General features: G+C 37.2%; 1 protein-coding gene across 1 annotated transcript in view; it reads right to left on the bottom strand.

The window, feature by feature from the left end:
* tusc3 (tumor suppressor candidate 3) overlaps window positions 1-17,708 on the bottom strand; it is an 82,489-nt gene that overhangs the window by 15,955 nt on the left and 48,826 nt on the right. Inside the window, exon 7 of the mRNA XM_053338970.1 lies at window positions 1,792-1,855. Within this exon, the coding sequence (XP_053194945.1) occupies window positions 1,792-1,855 (64 nt within the window). The remainder of the gene's footprint in view (window positions 1-1,791; window positions 1,856-17,708) is intronic.

Here is a 17,708-nt window from a genome sequence, read left to right as displayed (position 1 = left end):
AACGAGGCATGCAGCTTATTAATTAAACACTGGTACTGGATCAGTACTTCGGCTCAACCAATACCCAAAGCCCAGATATCAGTATCAGTATCAGGACTGAAAGAGTTAGATCAGTGCATCCCTACTGCAAACTCAATGAAAACCACAGCAAACATTTTCACAACACTATTTTCTTAGTACATTTGGCCCTGCATATACTTTGAAGATCTTTGTTTTATAGAAGCTGGTGTTACTCCATTCAACACCTGAGCTGTACTGACATCACTGCAAAGCACAGCCTCATGTGGCTTAAGACCTAATTACAGATTCTTTTCTTCAGTGCACTCTGCATACTGATCCACGTTACTGAAGAAAACCTGATGGGGGGAACAAACAAAGGCTGTCGCATGGGTGGATACAGAGCAGAAATCGAGGCATCCTCTTGATTATATGGTAAACAACATGATATGCTGGTCTGACATGAACACTCTTCTCACACAGCAATGGATCTGATACACTGGAAATAGCATCCTGGGTGGTTGTAGAAAGCTATAATAATACAGTCATGATGACTAATAGAGACCTATCAGTATATTGTAGAATAAGTACAACTACTGTACTGTACAACTGGATTCAATCTTAACAACAAAAGTAGAGTTTTCCAGGTCCTGCAGGCATTCTGCACTTGTACCTGTTTGCATCAACAGAGCACAATGTGTGAAGTACCACCTTAAAGATGCTTTTCCTGCTTGGCTGATTGATATTAAAGCCAAACTAGCATATATTAAGGCACAACGTACAATATTTAAGAGGCTTCCATTACCAAAACAAGAAGTCTGAGTGCTGAAAGCTCAAATCCTGTTTTCCTTGGCCTCCCGCTTCGAAATATATAGGCCAATCAAACAAGGAGTGAGGTTTTGCCTGCATCTGTCTGTCTATATGACCTTGTGGAGGTCAGAATTTGAGAGAAATACATATATACATATAATATATCTGTGTTTCTATCGCTTCCTAAAATTATATTCCCATCCACTTACATTTGGTACCTGTGTGTGTGTGTGTGTGTGTGTGTGTGTGTGTGTGTGTGTGTGTGTGTGTGTGTGTGTGTGTGTGTGTGTGTGTGTGTGTGTGTGTGTACCCGCATTAAGGAATTAAACTGCATCAATGACTGTTATAAAATGTGTTTACACCACCTGCACAGACAACAAGAATAGGTGTGTTTGCATTTCAGCAGGTGTGTGTATGTGTGTGTGTGTGTGTGTGTGTTTCATTTAGATGTAATCAGATGGGCAGGAAAAAAAAAACAAAACTGTGTGAGCATGGACAAACAAATATTGCTCTGCAGCAGGTGCGACCTTGGACCTGCTATTTCCCATGGGGATGAGCACAACAGCTAGGAATGAACGGTATCATTACCCACACACATACAACATCAGCAGTCCAAGTACACACGAGTACACAAGCAGACAGAGAAGTAGACAAACACAAACATCTAGCCTGCCAAACAAGTACACAGGTAAACACACAGAGACCCAGCCTATCATTAGGGGTTGAATTTGAAACAAATCAGGCAAGGAGGTGAAGTTAAAAGAGGACAATCACTTCTCTTTGTGTTGTCTGTTTGTTCAGTCCAGAAGGTGGCCTCCCTATGGAGACTGCACACAATGCTTTTTGTGTTGAGAAAATGAATGTTGCAGATAAACAGGATGCTGCTACAGACATATAAAAAAGTGGCTTCATAGGAGTTGTATGTAAACAAGTGAAGGTGCAATTGTGGTGAGAAAAATTAATGAAATTTGCTGGAAAGGATACTCAGGAGAAGGATGATGTGAGACTCAGCCACAAACTGAGCCTGACTGCTTCCATGAATATAACTCTGTGGAAAGAAGAGAGAGAGAAACAGACAGACAATCAGACATATTAGTTTAAAATCAACAAAAGGTTACATCCCCAGTGCAGGTCCAAATCGAAGACACGAGGAAAGAAAAGTGAGGGGGTTTGAAAAATCACCAATAAAGATAAATCATAACTTCTTGTGACAAATGTTTTCATTCTTCATAGCGACATACAGAAAAAGTAAACACAAGATCCATCCTGTGGCTCCATCCATCCATGTATGAACAAGAATATGTCATTTCCGTGTGTGCAAATAAGGTTAAGAGTGCGTGCATGTATGTGTGTGTGTGTGTGTGTGTGTGTGTGTGTGTGTGTGTGTGTGTGTGTGTGTGTGTGTGTGTGTGTGTGTGTGGGCCTGTGTTTTGTGAGTCATAAAGAATTCTTTTGTGTAGTCCATAGATGTAAAGAGGTGCTACCTTTTTTCACTGAGTGGGCAGAGAGGTCAATCTACCCCTATAGGAACACTCATGATCAAACACATACACAAGATCATATTTAAATTCACTGCCAAACCTCTAAACTGACAATCACACTGCTAAACTTGCCACTGCATCTATCCTGCCTTAATCTTTCAAAGACAAAAACAGGTAAACACTGTCAAACACATCTCTAAGTATCTGTTTTATCACAGAAGACATAACAAAAGTGTTCTGACCTCAATCATTGACATATTACCAATGTATCCCTTCATATGACCTTTAAGCCTTTAAACTGGAGTGTTTTCAGCAGGGACTGAAGACACAGCTACAGTAAATCCTCTGTTTAGGTAAGCAATTTAGAAAAGGATGAGGATGCTGCAGTACTGGAGCCCCATTGCAAAACATGTATAATACAGTATGAGCATAGTTGGAGCATAAGTTACATGTTGTCTTTTATGTTGATCTTTTTGTTCAATAAAAGATGAAGAGGACAGGGAGACAATTTGTCAAGGCAATTTTTACAGTCATAATTATGGCCCATAAGTTAAGTGGTGACATGTTTTGTGTTTACTTGTGAGATTTTTTTTTGTTTTCCCCATGTGAAAAAGTGTCTTACTGTAAATTACATTTCTTTGCAAAGTGTGGTGGTTTTAGTCAGTTCCTACTTATTGTGAGGGTTGTTCTTGTGTTTAAGGTTGAGGATTGGGTTTAGCTTAAAAGTAGTATATTGGTTACAGGTTAGGGAGGGAATTTAGTTGTTACGTCCACCAGAACATGTACATCCGTGATACTGTAAATATGCTGTAATTGGCCGACCAATAAGACACATTTTTGTATAAAGAACTATAATAGTCTGTATCATAGTCTTTTAAAGCACAGGTATCCCATTATCTTAAACACTGAAAATGGTAACGAACAGCACAATATTTAGGACTCCAACTCAAGCTTCTTTGGTATGCCAGTGGCCTAATTTGACTGGCATCTATCTGTGTGATGGGGTTTGGGCAGAGAGAGAGGCAAAGAGAGACAAAGAGGAAATCTGAGACAAATAGATAGAGAGAGAGAAGAAGGAAGTCTTTCAGTGTGTTTCACATTGTTGAATCCCCACTGATTATTAGTTTCTAGGTTTATGGCACATCTAGGGTCTGTTTTTCCACTTGACTGCCCCAGTGTTCATTTCTTTTTCCTATCAGACAGGAATGAGGATGGAGAGATGAATAGAAAATGACAAAGGAGGAGGAGTAAAGGGTGGACAGCTTTTTCTTGCTTCAGTGGAGAGAAATGAAGAATTTTTGCACTTGAGAGCAGACATAAAGACGACAAAAGACTCAAGCCTGAAACAGATACCTTTGTCTTCAACACAAACCTGTTGTTCTGCACTAGCTGGAGTTTTTCTTATCATGATATTTTATTTATTGAGTAACTAACCAGGGCTTCTCCATTAGCACAATGAAAAAAGTTTGTTCTGATTGCGCTGCACTTTGTCTGGAAGTTCCTTCCTAATTCCTAATAACTATAAGCACTACTGCAAGTGCCAATTTGTTACAGGGATAGTCAGTGGTAGTGTCTATTATGTGAATTCTTGGACAATTAAATGTTCATCTGCAATTTCCTGTAATGGACCCAGTAATATTTTTTCTGTGGTAGCATATCACATGATATGGTTAAGCTACATCAAGACAAAAAAAAGAATAAAAACAAAACAACAAAAGTATAAAAGCAGTTGCAAGAACAATACTTTCCACTTATATCTTAGGATGTCTGATTTGAAGGGGAACTTATTGTAATTCTAATCGTAACCATTGTAATTACCTCTCACTCAATCTGATCTCAATCAGTTAGTCAGACACATACTAGATGCTGGCCTCGCTGTTGTATAAAGTGTTAAATTCCAGATTATGCAATCACTAGTGCAAGGGTTAGGGCAATTTCTCATCTACACAGACAGTAAATTAATGGGGAGAAATACAAACATAGAAATAAAGAAACATATTATACTTCAACTTGCTGACAGAAAATTCTTAATGTCATTTGGCCTTGAGACAAGCAATCATATGAAACTGGGGGGAGTGACTTGAATGCTCAATGACTTGCACTGTTGTGAAATACTATGGTACCCTGTAAAAAAAAAAAAAAAAAAATGTTGTGGATGTGCATTTTGTACATGTGCATGTGCATGTGAAAATGTAACCTGGCAGATGTTTTGCAGGTTATCTTTTACACTCTGGTAAAAAACTAATTTAAAATGAATGACTTTATTATCCTCATCTAAGCGTATACATGCACTGAGATGCCAGTTTAAAAAGGTAAATGAACATCTAATGCACTCAAACACAACAGCATTGCAATCCTACATAACATAAGCCTAACCCTAACCCTAACCTTATAATAAAATACCTAAATAGCTATTCATATAATGCAATATGAATCAACTACACTACAAACTATAGCCATACAGAAACCAATGTAAGTGCAACCTTGGTGCAGTGAATACACCAGGTAGAGTAGATAAGGCAGGTTAAAGGAAACTAGGTAGAGGAAAACAAAATACATTACTAGGGACTACAGATGTAATTAGCAACTTTGCTATAATCCGGCATATTTACAGAGATGTCTAATATCGATGTTCATCAATATGCACTGTCCCTATCCAAAAATAAACTATTACTTACTTACTTACTTACAAATAACATCACAAAAAGTTTGGAAAACCAAAGATTAACGAGACACACGTACATTCAAGGGTGGAATTTTTCTTCCATTACTGAAACTAAGTAAACATTACTTCCTGCTATTTTTCAATACACTGCTCTCTGCATGTTACCTCCTCAACGTAAACAGAAACGGCAGATAGAGGCTAAAAGCAAGAGCAGTGCTTGGGGGATGAAAAATTCCTCAATCCATGGCCAGGCACTTCCAATTAATCTGATTGATTAGAATGCAGGAGTTCCATTCATTGGTGTGCAGTTCTGTGTGTGTGTGTGTGTGCGTGTGTGTGTTTCAGCGTATGTAGCTATGCATATGTATACTAAAAACTAGCAGGTAAATGTGTGTTTGCGAATTAGACTATTTAGGGAGATTTTGTCAGCTTGAAAGAAAGTATGTGTGTGTTCACTAGAGAAATGTCTATTGAGGTGGTCTAGAAGTAAAAGCAGCCATAGATCATTGAGCTAGAAGCACCAACTCAACAGTCCAACTCTACAACTTGCTTTCTAGCTCTCATACTTACTTAATCAAACATGCAGGTTACCTACACACACAGACTAACATATATACTGAATGCATACAGTTATAAATATGGCTTGGTGCTGAATATAGCCAGATATTATTCAAAGAAGGGGCTATTTTATATTTATTTAAATGACAAATGAATCTATTCATACACTTCTATGCTTTTACCAGCAAATATACGTCAAGAGAACTTCGACAAAAGGCTTTCAGAGAACCTTCACCTGATATATGGCACATCAACAATACAGCCCTACTGAGCTAATAGAGCCCTTAACACCTTCAAAGCACAGGGTCAAACGACCATGTCTGTAAAAGCCTGAATCAATCCTGTAAATGCTTGAATCAACTTTTATCAGCATGTGCCTCTCACCTATAGTGCACTACAATGTTGGACCACATGCCAAGGATAAGGGCAGGTGGCTAATTAAAGCCCTTACAGCCAGCTGAAGATTTCCCATACTTCACAACATTTATTTGAAAGGCTAACATGGAAGGAAAACATGTTTTAAAAGCACTTCTCATAAGTTTGGTTTTTATTGACCTTTAAGCTAATTTTTATTTTTATAAATGAAATATTTTGAACTTTGAAGCTGAAAACCACATTCTAGATCTAACTAGAACTTCTCACATGACTCATTGTGTGACATAATTCAGCTCTAAATAAGTTGGACTGGAAGCAGTGGGGAATATGAAATCATTGCACCAGGGAACTTGTTACATCCTATCAACTAAAAGGATGAGTCAGGCAATATTCTATATTTTTATAATTGTTAACAAATCCCAAATCCCTGAGAACATAAATCTTCAAAAACAGGTCAGGAATACATAGTTAAAAAAAAAAAAGCCTAAACCATTACCAGACCTGCCAACTCTCAACTATTTTTTTGAGAACCACTATGGCGACCTAGATGCATCAGATGTGAATCACTGCTGTTCCCACAATGAATTATTGTACATTATTATTTGCACATTTGCATACATGTACGCAGTACATCATATGCATACAAGCAGCAAACGGACAAGAGATGTGAGGAATGCACCATATAAAAATTCTTTATACGAATAATAGATTGTTTATAAAAATATATTCAGATTTTAATACTGTTCGTTGGCCATTATTATTCCTGCTTGTCCATAGCTTACATAGATCAATCACATCCCTCGTTACATATTGTACTTAATTTATAATGGGGGGTGTTTATTTTCCTTGAAATGAGGCTAAGTCATATACTACCAAGAATCAACAAGATGGTGGGTAGAATGCCTGTTTTGTTTGTCAAATGTACATTTCATTCAGAAAAAAGGATTTTCCAGTCAATATAATCTCAAAAGCAAGCAGACATATCTAAGAACATGAGGTAAAATAGAAATACATGGGTTTTACCAATTTGGGAGGCTTCCTGCAGTGACTTCTAGTTCCACCCTGTGTGGCATGACTGACAAAAACTACTGTACAAAGTAAAATCTTTGGTCTTTTTAAAAAAATATTTGTAGGAGGAGAAAAAAATCATGTCAGCTTAATGTCTTGATTGGTTCAGCTATATTTTTGATCCATTACTTAAGTGTTTAAAAAAAAGACCCCTCATACCAGAGTACTACTTAAACATTGTTTATGCTAGGGATTAATAGACATTTGGTGACTTTGTGAGTATTTACGTGAATGGCAGCAGAATGGTGTATGTAGGGTCTACTCAAAATAAAAAAAGTTAATTGTAATAGGAACATGTCACTCAGGGCGATGTGGCTGACTGTTTTTGGACAACAATGGGATGAATAGACTGTTTCAATATTGGTGGGATACATGGACAAAACTTGTTAGCAGGATCTAGTAATGCTGTTTTTGTTGACAACGGGAAAAATATGAAATATCAGCAAACTTAAAGTTGAAATCTATAATTTAAGACTTCCACTTCGTCATAAAAAAACCATATACTTTAACTATTTTTCATGTTATTTACCACACAGCATGCTGACACATACTTTTCCCCCTTTTAAATATCCTCACTCGGGCTCACATTCATAATTTAAGCAGGTTCACATTGCGGAGCTGTCTACTACTGCTCCAATTAATCTGATGGATTAGGTTTTAAGATCCACATGTCTGCGAATGAGGTCAAAACATTAAGTCTGTTGAAATAACGTGAAAATGATGTATATGAGAAAGAATCAGACTGACAGGTAAAAGAAATTGGTCTTCTATAGTTGGGTTTGTATGGAGATTAAACCGAGTTAAAGTCTGTTGCCCTCAAAATTGTTTTGACCGATTGAACCACCTGTTTCGGCTAATATGACTTACATGCTATTAAATTATGAGCATAGGTCATTGTACAAATGCTAAAGAAAATAAATCACTAATAAATCTACCTTTGTATTTAAATCATCACTGGCTATTATACTGTACACATTTCAAATACACTTCAACACATAGAAAGTCTATTCAAAATCTAACCTAAATTTGACCTTTTCTATTGATGATAGATCACCATTATAAAACACATTAAGATTGAAATCTAGGTATAAAGTATTGATCTATAAACTGCTGTACTTTCCAGATAAGATAAAATAATTGTGACTCAGTTGTTATTGCCTATACTGGATATGCTGATACTTTCCAACACACCTTCAACCCCTCAATATTATTTACAATAGTCTCTGTAGATTTATATTAAAGTGTCAGTATCAAATTCATCAGTGCCCTATTTACGAAAATTAGATGTGGTTACCCTTGAAGACCCTTGTTACCATTGGCTCCAATACATTTAAAATATATCCATGTTAATTATCTTTCTTACCTAAAGCAGTACTTAATACCATACATGCCCTCAAACTCTCTTAGACACATTCAGCAACCTTTGTTTTTTATTTCCAAAACTAATGAAGAAATTGATATGCCTTTAAATGTAAAGCTCCTTTTGACTGGAACAACCTGCTGAATGCCATAAAAACAATTAACTCATTTTACCTTTTTCTGTACCCTTTCTTAAAATATCACGTTGCTGCTTTTAATTATAATATCTTTTTGCCTTTTATCATTATAATACTTTTGCTTGCTGGTTCACTCTGATATCATTATTATTATTATTATCATCATTATTATTATTATTATTATTATTATTATTATTATTATTATTATTATTATCATCATTATTATTTTGTATTATTTCATAATAATACAAAACCTTTATTCATTTATTTATGGCCTAGCTGCTGTGGGTTTTTTTTTATAGGGGAGTGGTGGATAATGTGTAATTAAAAGCCTCTATTATATTGTATTGTTTTGTGTTGGACCCCCTCGAAAATGAGATAGTTCATCTCGAGGGGCTATTCATTAAATACATCTTTGTGTAAATGATGGGATTATTCCTCCAGATAGTCTTGAGAAAATAAATGGTAAAAGGTTAGCTCAACCAAAGGCCCACATATCAATGTTAAATCTCTAAAATATATATAAACCTTTACCCCCCTATTCCCACCCCGAGGATAATTTACTATATTGTTTTTTCATTAGCATACTCCTGGAGTCAAGATCCAGAAAATATACATGTTTACATTCTTTCTGTGTGTGTCTCTGGCCATTATCTCATCTGAATACATTAACATCAAAAAACTTTGTTTATATAAGAATTGCATGACGCAATTGCTCATTTCTCAGGATTTGAAGCAAATTAGGTGTCTAACCAAGGCTGGCATATAACATCCATTACCATATACACACATACATGAACACCATCCACAGAGAGATACGCCACAGGCATCTCACATATATATTTTTATGTTAAAAGCAATAAATGATTTCCTAAATGTCTCACATCCTAGTCTGTTACATGTTACAGAAAGCCTAACAGGAACAGCACCAATTAAAATGTTATAGCTGACATCACGGGAAGCTATTTTTTAACACTGATAACTCAATGTATATGGGCAATGAGTACACTTTGTCCCTCCTTCTTTACTATTCTCTCTCTCCAAAAATCAAACCATTGTAGTGGTAGTTGTTAATAGATGTAGCCCAGATAACCTTTACAAATGGCTATATTCATCCTTTTCCATCCTGTATCATGTATTTGTGTGGATAGTGTGTGTTTTGTTTGGTAAAGGTCAGGAGGCACTCAGACAGGAAGAGGGATAAATGAAAAGTCAACAAAGCAGAAAGTACAGAGAGGAGAAAGAGTAAGCAACAGTGATGAAGAGAGATGAGGTGGAAATATATGCTTCATTTGTATACACAAAAGATAGGTCTGACTGTGTGTCTGTGTGAATGGGTATAATGACAGGCGATCTAGGAAGTGAACCCAGCAAGGTGCTCTGGGCGGTAGTGTCAGCTGAATACACACTACACTGTAAAAAAAATTACTGTAAAATAACAGTAAATTACTGGCAGCTATAGACGCCAGCAATGTACTGTTATTTTACAGTATCCTTACTGTAATCTAAAAAACAGTTAATTACTGTTAAAAATATTACGGTAATGTACTGTATAGAATGTCAGCTTTACAGTATAATACTGTTATTTTACACTTGCTACTGTAATCTCCTTAAACAGTTTATTACTGTAATATTTATTAAAACTGTTCCTGTACCGTAATGTGATCTTTACGGTGTGACACTGTTGAAATTTTACATTTCAAAATAAAACCCCTGAAAATAGAAATGGCTCAGACAAGAGATAACCTTACAACACTCGGCATTTATTGAAATCAGTGCAGTGGTAAACACATTTAGTAACTGTTAAACTCAATGTAATTAAGCCGCACACGTGCTACCGTCTTCTTATGCAGAGGCTAATAACAAACACACCTGTACGCTAGCTGCAAGTCTCACTCTCAAGACGCGTTCACAGACACTCGGAAAAACCAGTACTTTAACTGAACAGAACAGAATCTGGCTTAAACTCTCAAATGTATAAAACACAAAACAGTAACATGTCCAGTTCGTTACAATACATTGCATAACAACAATTATCATGTTCAGGTTCTCAACAAACTGTATACAACTTGCTTACCAGACGTAATGCAACCTGCCTTCAGTATCCATCTTTCATTAGTTATGATCATGTGCAACAGAACGCAAATGAAAGAACAAACCTGGAACTGCATAACTGAAATACACTGAAGTGAACAGAACTCAATTCTGAGACTTATTACCTTAAAATGACAACATGAACATCTGGTTGCAGTGGTTGAGAGTGAGGTCCTGTGTGTCTCTTGTGGGCTAAACAAAGCCCCACTCAAAGTCCATGAGTTTTTTAGACGGGTGGCCACTTCATATTTGCTGTCTTTTTTTTTTTTGACCGGCTTCGCGATTGTCTTGGACATCAGCTTCCCCTAGTTGGCCTTTGTTGATCAATACATTCCAGGCTGTCCTTTGAATAAACTCCAGTGTCTTTGCAGCATGTCTTGGTGTTGAAGTTGAACAGTACAGTCCTGTGATGAAGCTTGGTTGGATGTCTTCACAGATGACATGACTTTCAATGCTGATCATCCAGTGTCAAACCTTGGCTTCATCACTAGCAACTGATGCAGACAAAAATGATAGTTAATGTCACAAAACAGTATCAAGTATGGTCATCAGGGCCCTATCCAGGTATTTTAAAATACTACAATTTACTTCAGCACACTTGATGACATTTTGAACACTCAAAGACTATATCTTCCTTTTTTTACTCTATTACAGTATCATTTATTTCCACAAAAACAACATTGATGAAAGAACTACATCTACAAGATACCACAACAAAACATAAGTTTATTAGACAGACAGATTGACGTTATACTCTAAGCCTTGCTTATGTGACACTTACCAAGCAGTAACAGGTGTGGACTGGCTGGGAGGTTCAGTGACAGTAACACTGGCTGCAGGAGCAGGTATCTGTAAAACATGGACAATGCATCCAAATTAATTATGAAATTATGCTCACATCACAAGCAATTTTCCCCTCCTTAGTATAACACATCCCACAAACATTTTTACATGAAATAACCCCACAACACAACAAATGGTAAAGTAGAGACTACTTCACATATTTGATTAGACGCAACGTTTGACCAAGCTAGCTAACATTAACTTGATTTAGTCTGCTGATCTGATCATTAATGCAGTCCCATGGATATGCTAGCTAACATTAGCATGCAACATGCGGTTCACAAAGTAGCTAATGCCAAGCGGTAATTTTGACTAATGTTAATCTTTTGGGGGAAAAAGGCAACCAAAGAAATGAAAATTAAACTTGAGACAAAATGCTGAATTTGATAAAATGCAATTACCTTGTTTAGTAAAGCACCGGAGCAGGGTGGATTACAAGACGGAGAGCAGATGGTGGTCATCTTCTCGGTCCAGTGCAGAGCTGGCTCGGTCAGAGTCAAGTCGAAAATCACCTTCTTAAATTCTTCCTGTTTCTTCCATCTATCTTGAATATGTTTTTGCCCATTGTATGATTTTCTAAGTTGACTGTGTGCTAAATGAGGTCTGGAGGCAGCATGTTGCTCACAAGTTGTAGGCGGACTTAAACAAAAAATACTGTATTATACCGTAAAATGACACAGTAGCTTACCGTTAGTATTTTTTTGCATAAAGGCATCGACATTAACAGTATTTAACTGTATTCATGAAAACGGTACATTACTGTATGAAATTCACTGTATTTTTACAGTAATTTGTTACAGTGTACATAAAATGAGAGCAACAGCGTGAAAGAGAAAACCATGAGAGAGGGATAGATGTTAGCAGCATGGTACAACTAGACTGAATCTGTAAACTGAAAAGTAAAAAAGCAGTACTTGAAACTGAAACTGTTGCAAAAATCAAGTTGGACATGTTGGGCTCTGATTTGAGAGGGTGCTGGGGTGGTCTGTGCTGTCCCAGATCCATCCCCGCACCCCTTCCAGGTTAGCATTGATTCAGACCACAGTTTAAACTCAAAATTGTGCTTAATGCTGGTATTTACAGGATCCATGTGCATTTGACCTAAGTGGCATCACTCTTGGCCATCGCTAGAATACTCTGCAAAGTAAGGTCCATTCATTGTTTCCCTTTTCAAAAATCTAAGGCCACCAATAAAGGGATTTGACAAGCATCCATCTAACCGCTGCCATGGACAAGATTCTTTTTCCTGTTTATAGAAATAATGAAGGGAGAAGCAAGAAACGGTAAAATGAAAGCCCACCTGCAACCTGAAACTTTTAGGACTGTTACTGGGATATATTGAGAAAAACAAGTTGGATTGGGAACAACATGAGGAAAGGAGGACATGGCTAATTCAGGGTGCTTTTTATAAAGTTTATAATAAAGTTAATGTGGAATTGGGGGATTGGGTAAGTTATTTTACTGCTCAAAATACACCGTCCTATTTTGAGTGGCAGTGAGATAAACTATTTTCTTCAAGCATGTTCAATTTATATGCATTGAAACAATAGTATTTCTACTTGGCCGTGGTGCACAAAGCAGTAGTTCAAAAGAGAAAACAGATGTGCACAGATAAAACTACAAGGACAAAGCTTGTTGACTGTAACAATATGCCTCTCCCCCTGACAATGTTTGCTATATACCCAGATTGGACAAGCAAAATCCAGCCCTGGTTGAATATATTTATAGTTGCTGGATGAAGCATTCGTAAGATAAAGCTAAAATAGCAATAAATCATGTTTGATTGATAGCTATAGTGGAATTTGAATATTTATTAGTGAGAAGAGAAACAATACTGCAACACATCACTGATTTAATGTCTTCTATGCAGATCTAAGAGCATGTGGAGAATGATTTATCCAGAACAGCAGAGGGACTATGAACAGGTTCACTGAACCCTTCATTTGAACAAATATGATAGTCTATTTTAGGAATTCAGGTGATGCTTTAAAATCTCATTATCCAGTTACTGTTTATGCAGTTCAATGTTTACACAGGGCATGGAGAGTTTTGTTTAATTACCCAAGAGTCAATTAAAACCATTTAAAAGCTGTTTTTCGGTTTTTGAAAACATGTCAATCAGTAAAATGAAATGACTTTTCATTTCCACAAGTTTAATTTGCGTTTTGTGTGTTTGATTTTGATTTTTTGTTTTTGAGCACGCACATACACACACACACACACACTTGCAAATGAAAGGACTGCTGGTTCTATCACATTACTCTCTAAATAAATCTGTGGCAGGAGGTAGGGGGACAGCACTTGCTACTCTTATTTCCTTTGCTGGGGTACCCTTAAGCAAGGTAGTTAACCCCCAAACTAGTCCAATAAACCTTCTCAACAGCCAATATTTACACACACATTTCTTCCCTTTGTTTTTCCTTTTCTCCCACCTCCAGTGGGTATGTGTTTAATATATGGTTCTTCATTACAGTTTTCTGCTAAAAACAATAGTTCCAATCACTTTGTGTGTGGCTGTGGGTGTGGGTGTGTGTGTGTTTGTGAGTGCAGCGAGAAAAAGAGACTGATGGTCATTGTCTACTGGTCTGAACAAATATCCAGCCTAAAGGACAATTTATTTCACTGCTTCACTACACTGTTCAATTCACTCCATATCGGCTCAAAACACACAGGTAAACACACAAGCATTCTCTCTTTCAATCAAATGCACACAGACACACACACAGACAGACACACACACAGACTTACACACACTCAGGTGTCCCGGTACAAAAGAAGTAGCATACCACACACACCCTCACTGACACAGGAAACACGCTGATGCACACTCCTCAAGCCAGAAGTCATCTAATTGCAGAGAGCTAATAAAAACGACAGCAGTGTTTCTTTAAAATATGAAAGGTTAGCAGTTATGTAGAGAGGGCTGCTGCCAACAGCTGCCAAAAGCCATCAACCAATCATGTGAAATCAGCTGGAAATATGGAAATGTCATCAGCCAATAGTGTAGAAATAAGGAAGTGCTTGGCTGTAGTAAAAACAGGGGAGAAACATTTGCTTTACAAAAGGTACCCCAACCCCACCCCTCCCTTTCAGGCTGAAGCTATTTACACCATGTTAATATTAGAGATGCTTGTAATAAGATACTGTTCAATACATCACCTTCATAATTAACATCTGTGAGTTTTATGGTACAAGTGATTGTTAACATTTTGAGTATGTGTCATTATATGTGTGAGTTTGTCTGAATGGTGTCTGCATGTATGAAGAAGTACATATATATATATATATATATATATATATATATATATATATATGTGAGCTCAGGAATGGTTCATATGGTGTATACTTGTCTTAGTGTGTGCATATTTCTGTTGAAGTACAACTGTGTCTGTGTGTCTCATTGTGTGTGTGGGTGTGTGTGGGTGTGTGTGGGTGTGTGTGGGTGTGTGTGTGTCTGCGTAAAAATGAGCTAGCAGTATTTTCTTGGCTCCACAGTGAGACGCTCAATACAATTTCATCTGCTTGCTCGTGCTATTCGTCAGTTGACAAATCCTTTCAATACAGTCTACCTGGCCTCGCTCGCTCATCATTTTAAAGGAATTACACTGTCGGGGGGAGAGAGAGAGAGAGAGAGCAAGGGATAGTGAGGGAGAGAGAGAGAGAGAGCAAGGGGAGGAGGTGTAGGAGATTAGACAGGAGGGTTGAGAGGAAGTAACATAAAAATAGGAGGGAAGGAGAACAGGAAGGATAATAGGGGTATCTTTTTAATATAATCTGCCCGGGTTGAAGCCAATCAATGCTGGAGGATGGGGGGAAAGGAAAAGAGGGATTTATGGAGAGCAATGGAGGAAGGATAAAAGGTGGAAAAGTGTGAAGAGGAGGAAGAAATAAGAAAGAGATGAGGGCCATTTACACAAGATCTAATGTAGCCATCCCTGCTGCTATTCTGGTGTCTACAGTGTTGAGAGAGCAGCAATCTGGCCTGGAAGCTCAAGAGAAAGTGGATGGGCTAAAATGTCTACTGTACGTTGCTGAGGTTATCAATGAGACTACTGCTGTTATAGAAGGATGATTAAGGTCAGGCTATGAGACATATGAGGTAAACCCTATAGCGGGGATTACCAGGAAGTTGTAAAGCCAGCCCATAATAGGCTCACATAATTGAACTGGTTCACATATTTTCTATCAGTACAGGGCTGACTAAAAGCAGCATATGAGGAACATCATACCAACAATCCTGAAAAGAATATGGATCTTGAAATAAGTATGTGTAATAAATAATAATAATGCATCTCTCTTGGTTTACTTAATCTATACAAAAAAAGTGTGTTTACATGTTTGTCATTATTAGTCGTCAAATTACACAATCCCTGATGTTCAGGCTGTTGTTTCTTCTGTAAAGATAAAAAGCCAACGTAGCTATCTAGCAAGCCACAAGCTACAGTGATGTAATGTTGTCTATGATCATAATAAGGCTGGACCCTATTGCTCTCATATTAAACCTTCTCATCAGTGAGAACTGGTCAAAGTCTTGACACATAACCCCTACAAGTGCACTGATGTTCTGATGATTAATTACTTAATATATAAAACAAGGAAAAAAATAGGGCTGTTCACATCATCTTAAAGCTTAGATTACATTACCTACCAAAAGGTGAAACTTAACACTGGTCATTTTGTTCTTTAATTGCAGTGTGATATAATATAATCCAGACAGTAAATGTCATGGAAGAAACTTGTTGAGGGGATAAGCTAGTTACTTTGATAACTGATCATCTTTTATTAGGAACACTGGATGCAGCTAATTGCCAGAAGTGTTATTTTTCTTTCCTCACAGAATCGTCTGAATTAATGGGACACATTTTGATGACACTTTGGACCTCATCTGTTTTTTTTTCAAGCTGGAACAGCTAACTGCTCTTTTCAGTTGTTTCAGAGGCTGCCTTTGTGGTTTCCTTAATTCCCAAACCATGAATCCCTAACTGCCTGTGTAAACTAGTAGTTTCCCAAATTCAATAGGGCATACAAATGGCCCTCTGCCAGCTGCTGCCCCTAACTGGCAATATTTGTTTTCCGCACACAGTAATATATCTTTTATGACCTGCTCACCTTTGTATTTGAATCAAGTTGGTGCCTATGGCTATTGCTCCCACAAAATAGGGAATTATTTTTTGTCTTTATTCAAAATGCAGTTTCAACACTTGACCATGTCAAAGCTTTAATACTTCCCCCATTGCTCTGCCCAGTTCACACAAAGGTGAGAACAAGAGAAGAAGAAAGAGGCAGCAGAAAGGAAGTTCCAAGTTTTTCAAACTAGCTGACTGTACAGCTTCCTTATGAATACTATTACAATGTATGAGGGATGATAGAGATGCCAGCAAGGGCAGAGAGAAGGAAGGAGATGGTGGGGAGAGACAAAAAAAAAAGAAACAAAACTGATTGAGAATGAAATAAAAAAGAAAGGATGAAAAATAATAGAGTAGAAGTATGGGGTGAAGTAAATGGCAAATAAGAGATTTATCATGAATAGAGGAAAAAATTAAAGGAAAGAAAGATGAGATAAAAGAATAAAATCGAAAAAAGGAGAGAAGTTGAAATCTAGTAGAAAAAAGGTAAATCTGCCAAATGTAAAATAATAATAATAATAATAAAATCATAAGATTGGAAGAAAAAGTAATATAGGATTGTGCCATACAACTGGCTAATGAAATCTGTCTCCAACTAAAATAACAATCACAATGAGCTAGATTCCCCAAAATCAAATTGGTATTGACATTCCTGACTCGATAGGCCAGTTGAGATTAAATACTGGCAATAACAGAGTGGAAGTTTTCACAATAATCACAAGCTGTTACATCCAGTGTTTCCCACACATAGACTAATTCGTGGCGGTGCGCCACAGATTCAACACCGGCCGCCACATATTGCGTTTCGTTATTAATTTTTTTTTTTACGCTAATTAAAAAATACGCATCGTATTCGTTAAGCTGCATTTCCTTATTCCTTTCTCTGCTCTCCCTGCGTCTCTCTGTCACTCACGCGTCTCTCTCACATAGCTCACACACACAGCCCCCCCCCCCCCCCGTCGGTCGCCGGACTACCACCACACATTGCCTTCAGATCTGTGGGAAACACTGACATCAGTTATCAGGATATTCAGCAGGATATTCTCAAAGCCAATGAAGAAAAAAGTGTATTAAGTATTAGTATATCTTATTGTATAATCATTCACTAGAAAGCAAAAACTCTTCACAGCAATGCAATGACATGATATTTTAAAGTCAATCAGTACTTAGGAAGTCATTTCTTTCATCAGCAACA

This window comes from Scomber japonicus, chromosome 2 (assembly GCF_027409825.1).
Source record: "Scomber japonicus isolate fScoJap1 chromosome 2, fScoJap1.pri, whole genome shotgun sequence".
In the NCBI taxonomy this organism is placed as follows: domain Eukaryota; kingdom Metazoa; phylum Chordata; class Actinopteri; order Scombriformes; family Scombridae; genus Scomber; species Scomber japonicus.
The sequence above is the reverse complement of the archived record's forward strand: the minus strand, read 5'-3'. Positions and strand labels throughout refer to the sequence as shown.